The sequence below is a fragment of the Pantherophis guttatus genome, chromosome 3 (genome assembly GCF_059756535.1).
Source record: "Pantherophis guttatus breed Tessera chromosome 3, ASM5975653v1, whole genome shotgun sequence".
Lineage (NCBI taxonomy): Eukaryota > Metazoa > Chordata > Lepidosauria > Squamata > Colubridae > Pantherophis > Pantherophis guttatus.
The window spans coordinates 47,471,097-47,491,984 of record NC_142065.1 but is presented as its reverse complement, the minus strand read 5'-3'; the positions used below and the strand labels follow the sequence as shown (position 1 = coordinate 47,491,984).

Genomic DNA, 20,888 nt, shown 5'->3' with positions numbered 1-20,888 from the left:
GATCTCATTTATTCCAAAGAGCACAAGTACTATATAAACAGAGATGATAAAATAAACTTTTGTAGATATGAATTGGTTGTATCATGGAAAAGGCAGCTATAAAGAACCAGCACACGGATCTCTGTGCGATGTTTTCTACAATTTCTTCCATATAAGTATAAATCTGAATTAAAATGAGATTCTTCCAAGAACTGTGCGATTTATAGATTTTTCCTTTTAAGAGTCTCAAAAGAGATCAGCGGGCATGGCTACAGGGCAATTTCCTGCAATCTTGGCTAAGTGCTTTACCTGCACTGAAGTGCAAAAAGGTGGGAGAAAAAAAAAATAGGGTGTAGCACAGAAATGCACTCCTTATTCCATGAATTGCTAAAGTCATGAGTGGCTTGTTATTCTGAGTTTGCTGTAAAAACAGTACGGTACTAGTAGACCAACATAGATTGGTTTACTTACGTACATGCTTTATAAGGGATTCAACATCACAGAATGGAAAAATTGATGGTGGCCAACATTGGAACAGCTGATGTTCATGCTATTTCTGAGTAAGAGGAATGTTCATTCTATTTCTATTTTACAGATATGACCACGGAGTCACAAAAATATAAATTATAGGAGGCAGTGACTATCAAATCCCTCTCTCCAAACTAAAGACAATATGCCTGCAATCACACCTGATGCTTAAACAAGACTAGACTACAAAGAACTGGGAGGGGAAATCTATCCACTTAAAAATTCCTTCTAACCATCAGGTGGTTTTGTGAGGGAAATAGCATTCAGCTGGTGTTTAAAGATCATAAAGAACAAAGTGGGTGTCTCATCCACTAAACATTCAGAACAGAGTCCTGATCATAATCTATGCCTGAAGGACCTCTCTCTGCATGTCAACTATGGTCCAAGATTCAAACCCACATCCATGTACAGAAAGGGTGGAAAAGATCCAATTTTGGATCACTTTTATAAGAAGTGATCAGAGAATCCAATGGGTGACTCAAATCACTGCGTTCCTGTGGAAGATGTGCAGCTAAAGCTTAAAGGAAAGAGCTAAGGTGCTGCCTGGTCCATTTTAATAGGGAAAGGCTCGCACTACCAAACCCAACCTCGACCTGTTGAATGTTCCTTAACAAGAAAAAGAAAAAACCCACCTAAGAGGTGAATTGCACTTCCTGCATACCATTCCCGCCCCCAACGCCCCTCGCTGTTGTTCCTCCTTTAATGCCATCGGTATCCTTGGCAAGAAGATGCCGAGCAATCTCGCCCCACAGCAGTGCGTTTTTGGCCGCCGGCTGCGAGCGAACTCTCTCTCTCTCTCTCTCTCTCTCTCTCTCTCTCTCTCTCTCTCTCTGCCTTTGTACCTTGGTTTTAACTCGCTCCGTCTCCCATTGTGGTCTGAGCGTTCGGATCAGCTGCAGAGCCCCCGGCAGGACGTTAGTCTCATCCACTGCAATGCTGACGCGCCGGACGGCTGAGAAGACGCGCGCGCTCTCCTCCTCCTCCTCCTCCGCTCCCTCCATGCCCCATCGGCAGCTCAACCACCACGCGGCTGGGCTTCAGGTGCAAGGCAGAGTTAGGGAAACGGAAGAGCAGCCTTTCCCACCCAGCAACTCCACCCCCCTCAGCAACGGGAGACTTGCGAGGTAGCCCATGTGGAGGAGATGGGAAGGGGCTGGGAGGGGAGGAGCCAGCCCCGAGAGGAATCCATGAGTCACTCCGCCGCCGCCGCCGCCGCCACCACCACCACCTCCTCCTCCTCCTCCTCCTCCCACCGCACCCCCAGCAAGCATTTCTTATTGGAACATCCAGGCTGCCCAGATTGTGATGTCAGAGGGAGGAATATCGTTCGCCGCCAGACCACAGCAGCCCCCTCCCCTTCCAAGAAGCAGCCCTCCTCTTGGAGGGCAAGTGGCGGAACGCTAGCCAGGCGCGGAGGAAGAGGAGGAGGAGGAGAAGGATGCGGTCGCCGGCTGAGCATCTTCCCGCCAGGAAGCTGATGTTCCCGGCGCTCTTGTTAGCGGACGCCACGATTGGCGCTTCTAAGCAATAGCGGCGCACGCCAAGCTCGGCTCTCGGGAGTTTCTGGATCTAAGACGCCGGGTGGGGTGGGGGGGGGGAGGGTTGGGAAAAGAGCTGCGAGGATTAATTACTGACGAGAGAACAAGTGTCCACCGCCCGGATCCCGCGCTTTTTGTGCTGCGAGTCTTTTCGGTCTTTGTTTGCTCGGAGGTAAGCGCCGCTGCACACGTTGGCTTGTGTTCGCGGCGGGCTGCTTGCTCTGAGCCACAAACAAGCGCCCAACGCCTCATAGCCTCGCTTGAGACGCGAATCCTGCTTTAGGTGTTAGGATTCAGGGAATTAGGCGAATTCAGGGAATTGAGTTCGGTGAATAGTCATCGAGCCATGGATTGGAATATCAGGTGAGGAACTTTTCAACAGAACTATTCTTAAGCGGCAGGCAGCTAATAAGTTGGTTTGTGACAGACAAGCCAGAATTCAACAGGGATTTCAACGGTGTGTAGGTGCAGGTGGAGATTATCAGACTAATTTTTAGCTATCAGGCAATTAAAGACAAAGTATCTTCAAGCTTGGTGAGAGGAATTCCCAGTCCTGATTCAAATAAATATTATGAAACGGTTAATGTCTCCAACTAAGATCCTTTTCACACCTGATCCTAACTGCAGCACAGCATTTTCTTCCTCCTCCTCCTCCTCCTCCCTCCTCCCATACCTAAACTTAAAATTGTTCCTTAACTGTGTCAGTGGTTAAAAATGTGACACAGGTTCTGCCATGGATACAATCTGATATGCTTCACTGAACATTTTGTTGATGGAACAATTAGAATGGAAATAGCCTGGTAACAGTTGCTCACTTTTAGCTAATGCAAGCATGCCTCTCTCGCCCCTTTCTCCCTGGACTTTGTCTTCCACAGTCATTCATAAGACAGTAGGAAGCAGTCCTACTGATTGCTTCAAACCAGGTTTTTTCCCCCTATGCTCAGCTTGGAGACCTGGAGCCCCCTGGAAAAGTCATAAGTGGTGATCATATGAGCCCAGGTCATTGCAACTTTTGTAAATATACGCCAGTTGCCAAGCGCCTGAATTTTAGCCACAGGGGAGGCTGCAACAGTCATAAGTGTGAGGATTAGTCTTAAGTCACTTTTTTCAATACTATTGTAATTCGGTCATTAAAGAAATGGTCATAAATCAAGGACTACCTCTATTGCATTTGTTCTTCGTGAAGGGAAAGGGGACACAAGTCCTGGAGCCACAAAAAACTGTCAAGCCCACTCGTCTTACACAAAAAAGAAAAATTGCTAGTATTCCATCATTTCATCCATAAGTAGTTACAGAGAAGAGGGGACCAGAGATAAATCTAGTCAGTTTTGTTCTAGCTCTGTTGCTTTGGGTTACAATATGAGTGAAGACAATTGCAAGATTTACAGTCTAAACCAGGGGTCTCCAACCTTGGCAACTTTAAGCCTGGTGGACTTCAACTCCCAGAATTCTGGGAGTTGAAGTCCTCCAGGTTTAAAGTTGCCAAGGTTGGAGACCCAAGTCTAAACACCCCAGATCAATTCTAGCTCTATTTTGAAGTAGAATTACTTGGATGGTGTATATTTGTGGGACATAACAAATACGAATGGCTTCTGAACCATCTTTTCCCTTAAAAGACCTGTAGATAAAATGCCACTTAAGCTGAATTTGGGGGAGACACAATAAGGCAAGATTTCTTGTCAGTGGGAAAGGAGATGATTCATAGTTTTACAAAGCCTCATTAGTGGAAAACTGAGATGTCACTCTTTTTCTTTTTGCAAAAAATAGAAATAATTTTAGCTGCTGAATGTAAACAATACGTGGAATTACATAAATCAGGAAATTATTTTGGAGTGGTAAAAAGTATCCTAATGGTAGTGACCTATGATTAAAAGCTATGCAGACAGTAATGTAATAGCACATGGTCCTGTCATTTGATAGTCCGTGTTTTCAATTATATATTGCAACTGAAACAGCTCAGTATTTTGAAACCTCCCATTTTCAATGGATTGAAACCTAGTAGTTTTCAGAAACAATGGAAGTTGTGCTTTACAGAAGTTGTGCTTAACTTGTGTCTCTTGTTCTGTATGGAGGAGTAAGCAGGAAAACTTCCCATGACTGAATCTATGACCATAGAAAACAGACACATTAAAAATTCCAACAAGTGACCTATTAAAGAAACCTATTAAAGTGACCTATTAAAGACACCTGGGTCTAGATCAGGAGTGTCAAACTGGCGGCCTGCAGGCCAGATGAAACATGCGCAGGCCACGCCCACCCCATGAAGGGGAAAAGCATCACAAAACATCACGTGATGGCAACATGATGCTGCAAGTTTGACACCCATGGTCTAATTACAGTATTGAATTGGATGCCTTACTTACTCTGCAAATGGTTATTCAAGTTCACATCTGGTTTAAAAATAAATCTAATAAGTGTAAAAGTTCTGAAGTTGCCATAAACGCTCAGTTTCAAAGCTGGCCATCATGTTAGTCTTTCTGGCCATAATGAATTCCGTTATACATTTATTCAAATAACAATTATGCCAGAATGTGTCTGTGTATATTATCATACCCAGATCTCCATTCCTTTTTCATTCTGTATTTTGGTTGTCCTTTTTATTTTGATGATCTATCAATAGCCATCTTCATTAAAATCCTCCTCTCTGTCCAGCATGTTAATTTTCCATATAATGGTGATCTTGCTTGTTTGTAGAGAAATACGTGTGAACATTACCTGCATTTGAAGTGGAAATGGCAAGAAGCTGGCTCTCCTCAAAAGTTTTTTGTGGGAACAAGATTCAGTATATTGTAACCACTAAATCTTTAGTAACAAAAATGTTAACATATTCTCAAAAAATAATATACTTCGAAGTTAATTTTACTCAAAGAACAGCATATGATTTTCTACAGGGGAGAAAAAAAAATCTCCTTCCCTTAAATATTCAGCTAACTAACTCAAACTCAATTAATTGAATAAGTATCATCAAGCTGAAGGGAGTGATTTCCCCCCTCCCTTTTTAAAAGGGAATGAGTCTAATTACTTTAATTAGAACTGCTATAATTGTCTTATTTTCTTTGTGGGGCTCAGTTTGCTTAATTGCTTTGTTGGGAATAGTGTGAATTGCTAATATCTCCTGGTTGCAGGTCACTAGTGGCTTCCTTCCAAAATCATCTTTATGTCATACACATTGGCAGACAGGAAATTGTCCTGTCACTTATTGGTAGAGGTGATAATGGATGCTTTAGGTGATAGAAATACTCAGCAGTGGTTTAATTTTGGAGAATTAGATCTCACCTATTTGGGGTTGTCAAATCTGGTTTGTTGGTTTGGACTCAAATCCATCTTGGTCAAAGCCAGCTAAACCCCTCTACCCCAAGATCATCATTATTTAAGGCAGGAGTGTCAAACTTGCATCATCACATGACGTATAGTGACTTTTTTCTCCATCGCTAAACTGGGCATGGGTGTGGCCAGCACGTGACGCATCTGACCCGCAGGCTGCGAGTTTGACAGCCCTGATTTAAAGGCAAGTATGTTCATGGAAGTGTAATTAGACTTAGTGATTAATTATATAGAATAATATCTAAGATATTCTTGGATGGGAACATGAACAAGAATTGTTGGAAAAGCCATTCTATACTTCTTTTACTAAATAATTAAACTTTTATTCCAGAGGCAGCTTTTCCTCTCAGAAAGATGGAAAGAATTCCTTTAAATCTGGAAACTGATTTTGTTTGATGGTCATTGCAGAATTTGTGGTCTGCCAAATAGTAGCCAATATTAATTTGAACATTACCAACTCTCCACTATAATAGCAAAATGGTGATTCCAGGAGGCCTTGTGAATGTGATTAAATCTGTTCTGATCGTGTATCTTCTGTCAGGGGTTTGGGGACATTTCTAATTGTAAAAGGACAGTATAAGATTCCAAGGCTGAAGTTCCCTATCACTGAGAGGAAAGTTAAATTTAAATATAAAAATACTGGAAACTTTTCCTCCACAAGGCAAGGAAAGTGGAATGAGGCATATTCAGCGTAAAACAGCCAAGAAACAAAGGTAAAAGATATTCACACAAGCCTTCTGTTTCTTTTTTTATAGATAGATAATCTTTATTAAATTAAAAAAAACATTAAAATAAAGTTCGAGATAAAAAGGACTGATACATGTTGGAACATCATGTGACAGCATATTATAGTTTACAGAAGGCAGTCTTTCATTTGAGGGTATCTAAGTCCAAATTAAAGATAACCACAAAATTAAAGAGAGTGGAAATTGTTAGGAACTGTTCATAAATACTGTATATGTAAGTCTCTCTCTCTCATATATATATGGATATGAAAAGTAAAATGTCATTCTGAGAGCATATGGGTACACATGTAGCACCTGTTGAGAACACCTTAAACTAAACTCATCTTGTTCCAGGATTGTGTGACCATTTTTGGTCCCAGGAGAAGGCATAGCTGCTTTAAGAGATTCCTATCAAGTGTTAAGCGTGTATTCATATGTTCACTGAATCACATTTCCCCCTTTGAATCCAGATTGCTGCTCATTCCTGAGAGACAGAAAGTGCACACGCACACATTATGCAAATCTGTATGCCCTTTTTTACTTATATAGAAATGACCCAGCCTAGAACTAGTAGAAAACATTTCAATTTTCAAAGTAATGGCTTTTTCAATCTGTAATAAAAAACAGTGAAAAATTGTAGCATCTTGAAGAATAATTGCACTTGCAATTGCACTTAGACTTATATACCACTTCACAGTGCTTTACAACCCTCTCTAAGGAGTTTACAGAGTCAGCATATTACCTCCAACAATCTGGGTCCTCATTTTACTGATCTCGGAAGGATGGAAGGCTGAGTCAACCTTGAGCCAGTGAGGATCGAACTGCCGAACTGCTGGCAGTCAGCAGAAGTAGCCTGCAGTACTGCATTCCAACCACTGTGCCGCTCATATAGAATTATTGTGAAAGCCACTTTTTATTTTTCTGCTTCATGCTGCAAAATCTGTCATTGATTAGTTTATATACATGTAACAATTATGTCACATTTAATGCGTTGCAATACCTTTTTCTTGTCCTATAATATTATCTTTCTGAAGAAAAAGGTCATAAAGTGGGGGAAAAGTCCATTTAATGTTGGGATCAGAATATAGGCTGAACCAACAGATTTTAGTTCTCCTCAGTAGGAGGATGAAGTTGCACTCTGGAGTCCCTGCATGACACTTCTAAGACATTGAAGACATCACAGCAGAAGTGGATTTCAGCAGGTTCTGAGCAGTTCTGGAGAACCTACAGCAAAAATTTTGAGTAGTTTGGAGAACCGGTAGTAAAAATTCTGACTGGCCCCACCCCCATCTATTCTCTGCCTCCCAAGTCCCAGCTGATCAGGAGGAAATATGGATTTTGCAGTAACCTTCCCCTGGATTGGGGAGGGAATGGAGATTTTACAGTATCCTTTCCCTGTCATGCCCACCAAGCCATGCCACTCCCACCAAGCCACACCCACAGAACCGGTAGTAAAAAATTTTGAAACCCACCACTGCATCACAGGCAAGTTGTCTATCCTAAACCATCTTCTTCATACATAGCTAACATTTGAAAGTTGGTTTGATACTAATCCAAGGCATGGTGACATTGCAAAATGATTCATCCAACAGATGAAGCTAAGCAGAGATAAGTTTAAATGCAAAATAAACTGAAGGTCTTTTGTAGTTTTCTGTCTCATTTAATTTGATTTTAAGAAAGAAATTGTGGGATACAAAATGCTACAGCTAAGTGTTTATTGTATAATAGAATCTGTTATCAAGCTATATTCTCTCAAAAGGGAACATGTTCCAAAATGGGACTTTTCTGCTATCAGAGCGAGGTAGCAAAGCCGATCTGATTGTTCTGCCGGTCAAATTCAATGTAGTACTGCTTAATAAAAGTTGCACCGAGAAGCCAGAGAGGGCCTAAAGGAGGAGGAATGTCAAAAGCCGAGAATGCCACAACACAGAGGTCGTCCCCATATGTTGAATGCTGCAGAGAAAGCAATCCAAACAAAAGGAAGTAAATCAGCAAGATGCCCTGAGTAATGCCTAATAATGTAACATCATGAACCGCTTCCCAATTTACTCACTGTCAGACCTTTGATTTCATCACTAGCTCTCAAAAGTCCCTCCCAAATTTATGTTCTCAGGACTTTGACTTTCCAAGTTTTATCTAAACCTTGTTGCTCGCCCATAGTTGTTCCTTTTATTGCAAATCATGGCTCCAGATCTTACCTTGAGAACATAGGTAGAACTGCTGAGTGAGTAGGTCATATCACCAAGATGGAAGGAAATGTCAGGCAGCAAATGAATGTTTTTACATTCAACGACATACTGTGAGAGGATAAAGGAAACAAGATAGAAAGGCTTTTAATTCCTATGTTATAAGTCACAGTGCTTCAGGTAATAGGAAAAGGTCTTATGTCTGCTTTTCCCAGCTGATAATGCATCACTATAGAGAAGATATCAAGGTGGGGAACCATCTAACAGTAATTTTTCCAATTCCAATGGGAGTCTCTCCTCCTTATCCAGATTTAATCTAGATTTCTCTTAAGCAACCTTGCAGTTTAAACTACTTAGACTTTACACTTTTGAAGTAGTTTTTTTTTCTTTTTTCAAAGAGGGAAATGTGCTAAAGTTGGACACTTGAAATTTTAAACAGTAGGGAACCTGGACAATACATGAAAGGGACCAGAAATCAAATGTGTTTCATATCTCATTGCTGTTTTTTAGATTAATGTTTTCCCATGATTAGAAAAGAGGACCAACTTTTAGAAAGTTATGCTCAGATGTCTTACTTTTTCTTCTTCTACCAAAGTAGCTCCTATGGTTTTCATCAGAATAGATACTGCACTGGCTGGCCCACTAATAAGCGAAGTGCCGGTATCTATAGCTGCTGTGCATCCTTCATGGCAAAACACTATATCATTTTCTATAGAAACACTGCAGAGAAAGCAAAAGAGCATTCAGACATTCCTGTACTTTTGAAGAATAAGCCTCATGTATATCAAAATAAGAAACAAAACACAACATTGTCATTCAAGGTCTTGAATTCCTCAGATCTGCATATCGCAATACAGGTAGTCCTCAACTTATGACCACAGTTGAGCCCAAAATTTATGTTGCTAAGTGAGAAATTTGTTAAGTGAGTTTTGTCCCATTTTACGACTTTTCTTGCCACATTTGTTAAGTGAATCATTGCAGTTGTTAAATTAGTAACATGGTTGTTAAGTGAATCTGGCTTCCCCATTGACTTTGCCTATCAAAAGGTTGCAAAAGGGGATCACATGACCCCGGTTGTCATAAATATGAGTCAGTTGTCAAGCATCCTAATGTAAACCACATGACCCTGGGGATGCTGCAATGGTCATAAGTGTGAAAAATGGTCATAAGTCACTTTTTTCAGTGCCATTGTAACTTTGAACAGTCATTAAGTGAACTGTTATAAGTCAAGGACCACCTGTAGTTTGTAAGAGGAATTTGTTAGCATTTCATAAAAGATGGTCATCTTGGGAAAAGCTGATTTCCAAAATGCAATTAATGTTTCATATCTTTAGTTGACTCAAATGACTTCCCCCTTTGGGTTCTTGATTTTATAAGTCTGGCATTACACAGAACCTACCCCTTAAGATCAACGTGCCAGTAGCCTTCTCTGCTAATATCGACATAGTGGAAGTCTCCAGTGTAGTAAGAGGGATCACTGCCACCCAAGATAATCTCTCCTCCAGTGTTCAACTCTGAATGTCTAGGTCAAAGGGGGAAAAAAATTCATAAAACAGTAATTTTATTCTTGCTCACTTTTGTGTGCAACAAGGTTTAGCAAGCTTTGTTGTTAAAAGCCTATAAAGGAGAGCCAATTTGCTTTTAAGGCAATGTCTAACAAAAATACTCAAGCTTAGAGCAAAAGTCATGTTGCCAATGAGATAGAATTTATTGAAATTACCTGTGATTCACAATTTCAAAAGATACAAAAGAGAGATTTGTGGGAATGGGGGTAGGAACCAAGTACAGAGATGATGCCTGCTGCAAAACACTCCACCAATCATGATTTCAGGTATAAATTTCCCCTTGATAGACAGTATTAGACTTTTCCTTGCTTGGGTCTATTTTCTACATAGTGAAATGTTTACTGGCATCTTTATGGCAAGCTAGGGGAAACACTTCAAAATATCCAACATTATCAGTGTTATTTCTGCTTGCTCCTATGCTGCTTGCTCATATGCTAAACTCTAATCTTGAAAAGGTATTCCATATTGCAAATCAGTCATATTCTCTGGCGATAGCCAAGACCTCTCTGAGCCCCCATCCAAATTCTAAAAGAAGCTTCAGACACTGATGTTTAGCCAACATTCTAGGATCAAATATTAGTGAACTTTGGGACAAGTTAAGGGGACACACCCAAATGGCTTTAAAAAAATATCAAGCATATCTATGGATAGCACATTTTCTGAAAAAAATAACCACTCTCTGACAATGAATCCAAAGGACAATCAAATTATGAATTGATCCAATAATTTGAAGTATGGGTTTTATATTCCTAAACAAAACCTACCTGCTATAGTAGACAGAGAAGACCTTTTCTGACAAGACCTTTTCGGATATTATCTTATCAAAAACTGGGATAACCCCATCAATGGCTTGGCTGGGGTATCCCATACCAAGCACTCCATCAAACCGAGCATAGATGAAAGGATAGCTAGGTAGTGTTCTAGCTTCTGCAAAGAGTTGGATGATAGGAATATCAGCAACCTAGAGAAAAAACACGCACAAAGGAACTGTGGAGCAATAAGTTGAATGCATTCTTCACAGGGAATAAAAATAACCCTTAATTCTTTAATTCTTCCTTTATCTTTCTTCCCCACCTCACTCATACACACCCACATATACTTTTATGTATAGTTAAGTCATTTTTGCTTCAATCCCAGTAATTGTTCAAGTGACTAAGGGACCTGTTATGTTGTCCTTTAGTGCCATGTTTTATTAAAACTGCATTTTTATACATGCTCACTTGGCATTAGGTGAGTAAATGTTAATGGGTTGCTGCTTATATGATTTTCTCCTTTTGCATTACTATAGCTTGAGCCCCCGCTCTATTACAGCCTGATGCTATAACTAACTGGATATTCTAAGACATATAATATATATCTCTTTAGATATTTACTGTGAGAACAAGGCACTCAACCTGTGTGTTCCTTCCCCCCCCCCAAAAAAGAATAATTATTATAAAGCTTCCAGTGATTTCTTTTCAATGATAAAAAAGGTAAGTCTGATATCCCTCAAATCTTGGACAGTGCAAATGGGATGAATGTGGTTAAAGTGCCACAATACAAAAAATTGAGATTCTCCTTGTTTGTAGCCCTCTGGTTCAGTTTTCAAGGCCTGTGAATAACCTGGCATTTGCCAGACAGCAGGAAAGCACTTCCTCCGTTTCCTTCCTTCAGAAGCACAAATGCTTATCATCCTGTTAGCACTTACTCTGACAATGTCCTGGCTAAGGAAACCCTTAATATATCCTTGGGCATATGATAAGACAATTTCGGTTCCATTTGGCTTGTATGTACTTGATTCAGAGGAATCGTAACGATTGTGTGAGACTGAAAGAAAGAAAGAATATTAATATATAGAACATTAGTTGGTTTGAGACTGTTCAGGCATCATCAGGAACAAGTGCCTTAAATGTCAACCTCATACAGCTGGTATATTCAAGAAGTAAGAATCATACAGATTTCAGAAAGTCACACTGTACAGTATTTAAATGCTAGTCAGGGGTAAACACATAACAGTAAATCTCCAGGCAAGCATAATGCAATTAAGTTAAAGTCCTTCTCAAACATTTCTTCCCTGTAGCTTCCCCTCCCTCCTCTCTCAAAAAAATATTGGACTGTGCTGCCTCTCTTCACACCAACTAAATATGCCTCTGCCTGTCTCTCACAATCTCTCACAGCTAATGTTCAAACAATCTTATACATCTTTATTGAACAGTGTTCCACTGGATACCATCCCATGCATGGCCATTGAAAATGGGATCCTTCCCTTTGTAGGCTTACCCACACATCTTTGTACCAGGTCTGAAGATGCCCCACATATCTTGTGGAGAGAGCATATCCTCATGGTGGAGCCTTCACTCTCCAACCCAGTGCTGAGGCAGAGTGAAAGTACATCAAGACATTGTGGTAGAAAAGTGAGGTTTTCCATGGGAAAACAAGGAAATTCTCTCACATGTCATGAAACTCTTGTCTTTGTAGGATTGGTGACCTGCTGGGTTCCAACTGGCCCACTGTGGGCCTATCTAATCAGTGGTGGGATTCAATTTTTTTTACTACCAGCTCTGTGGGAGTGGCTTGGTGTGCGTGACATGGCCTGGTGGGCGTGGCTTGGTGGGCATAGCAGGGGAAGGATACTGTAAAATCCCCATTTCCTCCCAATCAGCTGGGACTCGGGAGGCAGAGAATAGATGGGGGCAGGGCCAGTCAGAGGTGGTATTTACTGGTTCTCTGAACAACTCAAAATTTCCACTATCGGTTCTCCAGAACAGGTCAGAACCTGCTGAATACCACCTCTGTATCTAATCCATTCCAGCTGGAGCTCTCTGTGTCTTTATGGCCATTTCTGCTTTGACTGCCTGAGAACTCCCCTTACAACTTATTTTGCTTTGGTCATATCAATATGACCAAGGGCTAGGGGAAACATGATAGCAGTGTTCCAATATTTGAGGGACTCCTACAGCGACAAGGGGGTCAAACTATTTATCAAAACACCAGAAGCAAGACAAGAAACAATGGATAGAAACTAACTAACCAAGGAGAGAAGGAACCTATAACTAAGGACAAATTTCCAAACGGTTAGAGCAATCAACAATGGAATCGCTTCCCTTCAGAAAATGTGGATACTCCATCACTGGAGGCTTTCAATAAGAGATTGGACAGCCATTTGTCTGAAATAATATAGGGTCTCCTGCTCAAGCAGGTGGTTGGACTAGAAGATCTCCAAGGTCCCTCCCAACTCTGTTATTCTATGAAATTCTATGACTTCATGGAGGACCTTCCCAACTTCTGGGGAGCTATCCAGACTTTTGCTTATATTTTTAGACCAGAACTAAGCTTAACCAGCCCAGCCCTGAGTTTCTGTGTCAAGCCACCAGTAATGGGAAGATTCTCCTGCTCACCAGACCTGCAGCCGTAGATCAAATATTGTAAACAATTAGAATGCAATGCAGGCAGAAACAGTGCAGGCATGGAGGCTGCAAATTGGGAACCCTGAGCACCAGGGAATCTGTGCTTGCTTGCGGGGCCCAAGCTAAATCACTGACCCACAACATTGTTGGGCTTCATTACAAATTGTTAACTCCACTGTTGCAAGGAGGGCAAATCTGGCAGAAAGGGGTAATTAGAAGTGAGAGAAGGGATATTAGTGAATAGGAAAAATGGGGCAGAGGGTTAGGAGGAGTTTGAGGAGTTGCTGCCCTAGTTTATAATGGGGCAGGAGAACTGCAAGTTTTTAACATCATTCACAATGTGAAACTAAAAAGGATTGTTTTCTCCAACACATCTGAAAGAAGTTCAATGGTTTCCTGGAAAGGCTTGCTATGGATTTCAATAACAGCAGCAGAAGCTAACTGTATCTCTACTTACTAGCCTGAGATATACTAAAGGTAGGCCCTGGAGACATTGTTTTTCTGAAAATGTATTTTCTTTCCATCTCAAGGACAGAAGAAAATGCATCATTGGAGCTGTATGGAAAAGCCCTGAGGATGGAGAAATAGAGTCTCACTCTTCACACAAGGTGTTTTCATAGGAACCAAACTTCCCTTGACCCATTGCAGAAGTTCCATGGTGATTGCTTTGCTATCATTGTTCTGAGGAGAACAATTCTCTAGACAGATCTCCAAAATCAAGTTTTATTTCCCATGGAAGTACATGGAAAACAAAGATGAATAAAGGAGGGAAAGGAGGGAAAAGATGAACAAAGGAGGGAAAGGAGGGGAAGATAAAATATATAATGGACCATGTATAATGGACACTGGATTTTATTATAGATGTAGTTGTCATTTATTATTTTATACTAGAATTCTTAAGGGTATATATACTGAGTGGTTTTATTTGTTTCTGGTCTAAGACTGTAATAATAAATTGATTGATTGATTGATTGTCTCACTTTTTGACCAGCTGGGTAGATTAATCAATGACCAGCTGACTTGATTGCTTAGGGAATATTTTATTCAAGCTAAGTGTAAGATTCTTTCTTTCTTTGAATTCAGTGCTCTGTGTTGTGTAGCATATACTATATTGTTTGCAATATAATTTAGTGTAGTGGTTAAGGGGCTGAGAGGTGATAGCATGAAAGTCAGATTGAGCCAATCGCTCTCTCAACCCAACACCCTAACAGGGTTAATGTTGTGGACAAAACAGGAGGAGACATCAAGCATTAAAGCACTAGATATTGTGAATTTAATTATATTAATGATTTAGTACTCATTTTTTCTATATTAATATTAACATCCAAAATCATGTGTAATATGCAGTGCTATCTTTTAAATTATTTTTATAATTTATTTTAATGCACTAAAATATCAGGACACTTATTATTCATAATCCATCATTAATTTAGCATACGCTACCACTCATGGCTGCAAATTGGTAATTGTCCCAAGTATCTTATGTGTAAATGATAAGAAAAATCTATTTTAGGATATCAGTGTACTGTGACAGGAATAAAAATACCAGTTGTATAACATTGTTCCACATGCATAATGGAAAAACATGTCAGGGGAGAAACTTCATATGCTGTTGTTACATGTTTCCAAAACTTACCACAGGCACTGAACAATGGAGGGCATTGGTGAGATGGTACCCAAAGATTAGCTGACCCTGTGTCAAAGACAACCTTGAAGATCTGGGCTGGGGTTCCAATACTTATTTCACCATAATACTGCAACTGAAAGGCACATCATAACAAAGAGCAGAACAACATTTTTGTTAGAGGAAAAAAAATCATAATTCATTCCATCAATATCTGTATAAAATGTTTGACTAGTCTTTATTTGCTGACTGCTTTCTTTAAGAACATATGACACACTTACATCCAAGAAGTTTGTTAGAATGGTAGGTGCTGTTTTGTTATGAAGCTCTTCACCAAGGTAGTAGATATGGTGCTTCAAAGAAGGAAGAACATCTGCCACTTTCATGCCCATCCCTTGCAGTGTTTCTCGGATTGAGGGCATTTTTTTGAGTGAAATTCTGACAGGTAGAAAAAAAGACCATGGTAAAACTGGAAGGTGAATCAGATACAGTCACATTTGCAATAGATGTGGAAGTCAACAGACACAATTGCCAAGTTACTGGTGTGACCAATAGAGAAAGTGTTCGGCATATGATGATGTGTTTTAATAAATAATTAGGAAGTGACAAAGCTCTATTTTAGAATGCTACCTGATGGCAAACATACAATGCTAGGAAAGAATGGTATGGTAGGTGAATGCTACTTCTGAAGCTTTTTTGGGAGACTGAATCCAAAATATTGAACTGCCAGAACTGCCTGATCATGGTGTTGAGGAATGAAAAAATAGAATATTCTTTCTATGATACCACAGGCATAGAAAGTATATTTGGACAAAAGAGAGGAAGGTAGATGTAAACCAAAACATAGGGATGGAAGGAATGAAACATTTGGCATTTTCAACAATACCTATAAAGGAGAATATTTGTAGCTCGGGAGTGAAATGAGAGGTCCTTGATACTTGCTGAGCTTGGTGGTTTTCTTGCAGACATTTCATTACCTAAACTAGGTAACATCATCGGTCCTCATGCTGTGCTCATGGTGTTACCTAGCTTGAGTAATGAAACATCTGCAAGAAAACAACCAAGCTCAGAGAGCATCAAGGACCTCTCATTTTCAACAATACATCTTTCCAGGACCCACAAATTCCACCCGAACTTCTTTTCTGAGGGGGCACTTTCTGCAGGGGTGGGTTCTACTTGCCTTTACTACAGGTTCGCAATGGGGCCGTGGGGTCGGTGAGCAGAGCCTCCCGCCGGTTTTACTACCGGTTCTATAGAACCAGTCCGAACAGGGGGCAACCCACCACTGACTTTCTGGTAGAGAGAAGTGGCAAAAAATAGAGAACCTCAGCATAATCCTGCACTGAATAACTTCAACCCTCTTCAGAGCACAGTGACTGAATCCGTGATAAAACCACTGGGTGTACTTAGCAGTTAAAGCTCCCAGTTATCAAAATACGTTTTCTTCTTTCCTTCCCTGGTGTCTACCCACCTTGACATTTTCTTTTTGCAGAGAGACATTGGGGAGAAAGGTAGCAATATCGGGAAAAATTATGTATGTCTAGATTCTGAGCTACTAATGAGCTTTTGGAAGAGTTAATTCGATTTAGGTTTCTTATTTATCTGTCCAAAGTAGCTCTAATTTAATTCACGGCTTGGTGAAATCCAACTGCATTCCCAAAGCAGTTGTTGCTAGGATTTGAAAAGCAGACAGGTAGATAGAACTGCTCAACAAAGTCTATTCCAAAGGTGAGTAGAGCAAATGAATACAGAGAGTTATATGCCTATCAAGGTTTTGGCTGAGGAATGTTGCTGTTACCCAGATGGAATCCTGTTTTCTCTCTTTTGCCTGCTTTTCTATAATAGCCTTCTCACCAATTAAACGTTTCTAGTCTGGTGTAACCTCTCCACCCTCCTTCCCACAGTCAGATTAATGGGATGTATAGTTGTGGCTACCCTGATTTGTATACCAGCTTTCTTGCAACTAGCTTGACAAGCAGCCTGAAGCTGGCTTGGTTTGATATATACCAATGTGTTGCTCCAGATGGCAGCAGATACTTGCAGTGGATTGGCAATGCTGTAGTTTTAAGCTTTTCTGTTTTGAAAAAAAACATTTCATTTGCTTTTTGCATCATATTATTGATGTGTTATTATCTGGTTGTTGCACTGGTCAATTACTAGGTGATATATTAAAAAAATAGATAGTCTTACCTTTGGAAGGCATCACTGGAAAAACACAAAAAGCAACAGATAAGCAGAACAAACTCCCAACTCCGCAGCATTATTCTGTTGGATGGATGCTGTTTTTCCGAGCTGCTTTTTTTCTTGTCTTGTGTGAAAAAGGAAGCCCGTTCTAGTAGGCTTTTATAGCTAAACATGTCCAATTTTTAATTTTCTGCTGAGTTTTGATTGGTAAGAAAGCAGTAATAAATCTTGCCAGTTGGCAGAGGGAGGATTAACTTTGAGGTACTAACTTTGACCTTGTTTCCTGGTAAAGGTCAGTTTGGTCAGCACACATTAATATTTGTGTTCACTCAATCTCTTATTTATGTGTACTATTAGCTCAATATACGAGACCCAGTGAGGCAATATGAGAACTTATTTACGCACCTTAAATTTTAAAATATTTCCGTAGTAGGTCAGTCTTGCCCTGTTAATGTAACGTTCTAAAACCTTGCTACAACTACAATTCTAAATACAGATCCTATTATACTTGTTTTTTATGGAGGCTTATTTATTTATTTGATTTGATGTTTATCCTTCCTTATTACTTTATAAGTAACTCAATGTAGCAAACATACTTAACACTCTTTCCTTCTCCTGCTAGGTGGGCTGGTCTAAGAGAAAGACTAGTCCAAAGTCACTTAACTGACTTTCATGCCTAAGGCTGGACTAGAACTCACAGTCTCCTGTTTTCTAGTTCAACAAGAACAGGATTGCCATGTGTTACGCTAGATGAGCAAGAATCTTTGCCCAGAGTAATTCTTTTGGCTATATTAAGCAAAAGCTATATAATATAGAATGGATTTCATCTTACCACTCATCCTCTGGACTACATCATATTTTTATCTCAAAAAATCTTAAAGGCTGTCTTGTAAGGATTATATAGAAAAAAATGGGGTTTGTTTTGGATTTGGTAATCTTTCCTGAGTATTTGTGATCCAGCAAAACGCAAAAAAAAAAAAAAAGAAAAAAAAGAAAAAAAAAGAAAAGAAAAAAGAAAAGAAAAGACTGGTATTAGATAGAATGAGGCACCTTTGAAATGCTTCAGACCATAGATATTTTCATAGAACAGGCAGTGATATATTGGAAAATGCACTTTGCCACTGATGCCTATATTCTTCAATCTAGCTTACTGCTCTTATTTAGAGAAGAGGACTCTTCCAGTATTCAGGTAATACAGTCTACACTGTGCTATTTTATGCCAGCGTTACAGTCATAAAGCTTCTATAAAGAGCCGTGGTGGCCCAGAGGTTAGAATGCAGTACTGCAGGTTACTTCTGCTGACTGCCGGCTGCTGGCAGTTCAGCAGTTCAATCCTTACCAGCTCAAGGTTGACTCAGCCTTCCATCCTTCTGAGGTTGGTAAAATGAGGACCCAGATTGTTGGGAGCAATATGCTGACTCTGTAAACTCCTTAGAGAGGGCTGTAAAGCACTGTGAAGCGGTACATATAAATCTAAGAGGTATTGCTATAAAGGCCATCCCATATAGGAAAGGAATGCAGAGAAGAAAAAGCTTAGTATCATGTGTTGAGGCAACCATTTACAATGGAGCTGTACAGAATACAAGGTGTAGAATTTGGCATGGCATAATATACCTGTCTTCTATTAAGAAGATATGTAACTATTGTTTAATATTCAAACATCCAAGAATCATAACTACAATTTACCAAGTACAGGGATTATGTTAATAGTTTTCATTCAGACTAAGCTTGTTGATTAAGTAAAACTATAATCGCACCTATCCTGGTCCTGTTAGATCTCTCTGCAGCATTTGGTACCATTTATCTTTTTAGAACACTAGCAAAGGATAGGAGCTAAATTTTTTTCAATAGTTTCTTTCAAGTAGGCACCTGCTAATACATTTGCCCCCTATCATTCTTATCCAGCATAATGATGTGGGGCATTTAAACCTTAAGTACATCAAAATTGAAATTAAAATACATTTTGTGGTCCCTACCGTAGTTTTCTGTGTGAGGTTATTTGGTCTTATTGCTTCTGCCCTTGCTCCATTCCCATTTCTTTCTAAAAGAGAAGACAAGATCACAGAACCAAAACATACAACAATATTATGCTCAGTTTGTCCATGGTCTTCATGGAGAACATCGACCATTATTGAGGAAACAAAATACAGTATACATGGCAATGTTTCTACTCTTCAGAGCCTCTTAAATTGTTTGAAGTTGATCATGCAATTGCTTTTACTCCTGCTGAACTTTGGCTTATGAAGTTTTTTACTTGTTTTCAATGTTCAGTCAGTACTCCTTGCAGCTCAAGAACTATTATCCAATCTCACAGCCACTGGATTAAAAAAAAATCATCTCAATCCCCCCCCCCCAGCCATCCATTTTTAGTATGTGCAGTGTGAATTTGGGAACAAACTCCCTGGCTATCAATATGTGATTTTGGCTGTATAAAAACTGCATTAAATGGTGATGATGACATGATTGATGATATAATTCTTCACCAATTTTTTGCAGGTGGTTGGGTGTTTTTCCAAATGGCTGAAATTCAGGGTGTAGGTTGCAAGGTGCAGCCTTTAGAACTACCTGCAAATGAGAGGTTAAGAGAGTTAAATGCTCAGCTGTATGCTGCCAGAGCCACATTTTTGTAAGATGGATGACCATATTAATATGATACATCAATAGAATAAATAGAAAAAAATAGAACGAATGAATGAATGAATGAATAAGTAAGTAAGTAAGTAAGTAAGTAAGTAAGTAAGTAAGTAAGTAAGTAAGTAAGTAAGTAAGTGAGGTAAGAGTTCAATGCTTATTGTTTACGGGTTTTTTTTGACAGGGCCTGCAAAATGGGCTAAGAAATGTCAAAAGGAACACAATCCACTTCATTGATAAGGTTGTCTCTGAAATTTAGCAGGGAGCTCTGTGGAGGTTGTTTGAGGTAAGAATGTCTCCCACTGGGAAGACAGTTTGCCCTTGTGCCCTGAAAGCTTCCATTGTATATTTTGAGTTGAACTGTGGTTTTGCTAGAAGAAACTGGATGGGAGGACCACATAATGTGAATGTGGCCTTGATTGAGGCTCTCACATATGTTGTTGACATAAACTAACAGAGATTGGCCCTAGTGCTGTATCGTTAGCCACGTCATTGTTCATTGTTCAATCTAAGCAAATATTTGGACTGTGTTAAAGACAGGAAGCATCACATTCAGCCTTCTGTTCATCAACACTACCTCCCACCTTTTTTAGCAATTTGGAGGATGTTAGGATGCTTTTGCATGGATTCTGTTTATTTTCCCACAGGGTGCCTGGAAACATTGTGCTTGTGAACAGGGATTTCACCCCCCTGCCCCCACAAAGTTAATTTCTCAAACCACCTAAAAGTCACAAAGGGGATGGTGCAAAGGTCTTTTCTATGCGGATAAATTTTTTTAATGACATAGAATGATACAGAAATCACTGGACAAATTTTCACATACCCACATTCCACCAGATTTAATTAATCTTTGATGTGAATATAAGTGTAAAACTTTTATCAGTGAAATATATGCTTATGGCCCAAGTTGCATGCCAAAGATAATTTAAAACCATAATTAATCAGAGAATGCATACTTTTACACACTGAAAGGAAATGTTGCAATTGCCATCACCTGGATTTTGCAAAAAGGATCTAACTCTCAAATGCAGGGCTTCATTTTTAAGGAATCGGAACACCGGTCTGGACACCCCTGTCAATTTCTTTGCTGCCAGTTGCAGAACTCCTGCCCACTCTGAGAATTGGCAAGGGCCTCCCCAGTGCTGACCAGGCCTTATAGAAACCTGGTAAAGCTGTAATAAAATTACAGGTACTCCTTGTTTAGGTACCATAGCAACA

The 20,888-nt window shown here is 39.8% G+C and overlaps 2 protein-coding genes across 6 annotated transcripts in view; both read right to left on the bottom strand.

Annotated features, from left to right (window-relative positions):
* The window catches only part of ETNK2 (ethanolamine kinase 2), a 29,017-nt gene extending 27,221 nt beyond the window's left edge, over window positions 1-1,796 (bottom strand). For all 5 annotated transcript variants that reach the window (XR_015733049.1, XM_087889489.1, XM_034414497.3 and 2 more), the window contains exon 1: window positions 1,350-1,796. Coding sequence is in view for 4 of the 5 variants with exons in the window: in XM_087889489.1 (XP_087745615.1) it covers window positions 1,350-1,508 (159 nt within the window). In the remaining variant the exon portion in view is untranslated. The remainder of the gene's footprint in view (window positions 1-1,349) is intronic.
* Window positions 1,797-6,110: 4,314 nt separating this feature from the next.
* REN (renin) lies at window positions 6,111-17,262 on the bottom strand. The gene is made up of 9 exons (XM_060689568.2): window positions 17,046-17,262; window positions 15,137-15,293; window positions 14,868-14,991; window positions 11,533-11,651; window positions 10,610-10,806; window positions 9,680-9,802; window positions 8,856-9,000; window positions 8,293-8,391; window positions 6,111-8,047 (listed from the first exon to the last, which is right to left on the bottom strand). Exons 1-9 carry the CDS (start codon window positions 17,210-17,212, stop codon window positions 7,886-7,888), a joined length of 1,293 nt encoding a protein of 430 aa, XP_060545551.1. The 5' UTR covers window positions 17,213-17,262; the 3' UTR covers window positions 6,111-7,885.
* Window positions 17,263-20,888: the final 3,626 nt, after the last annotated feature.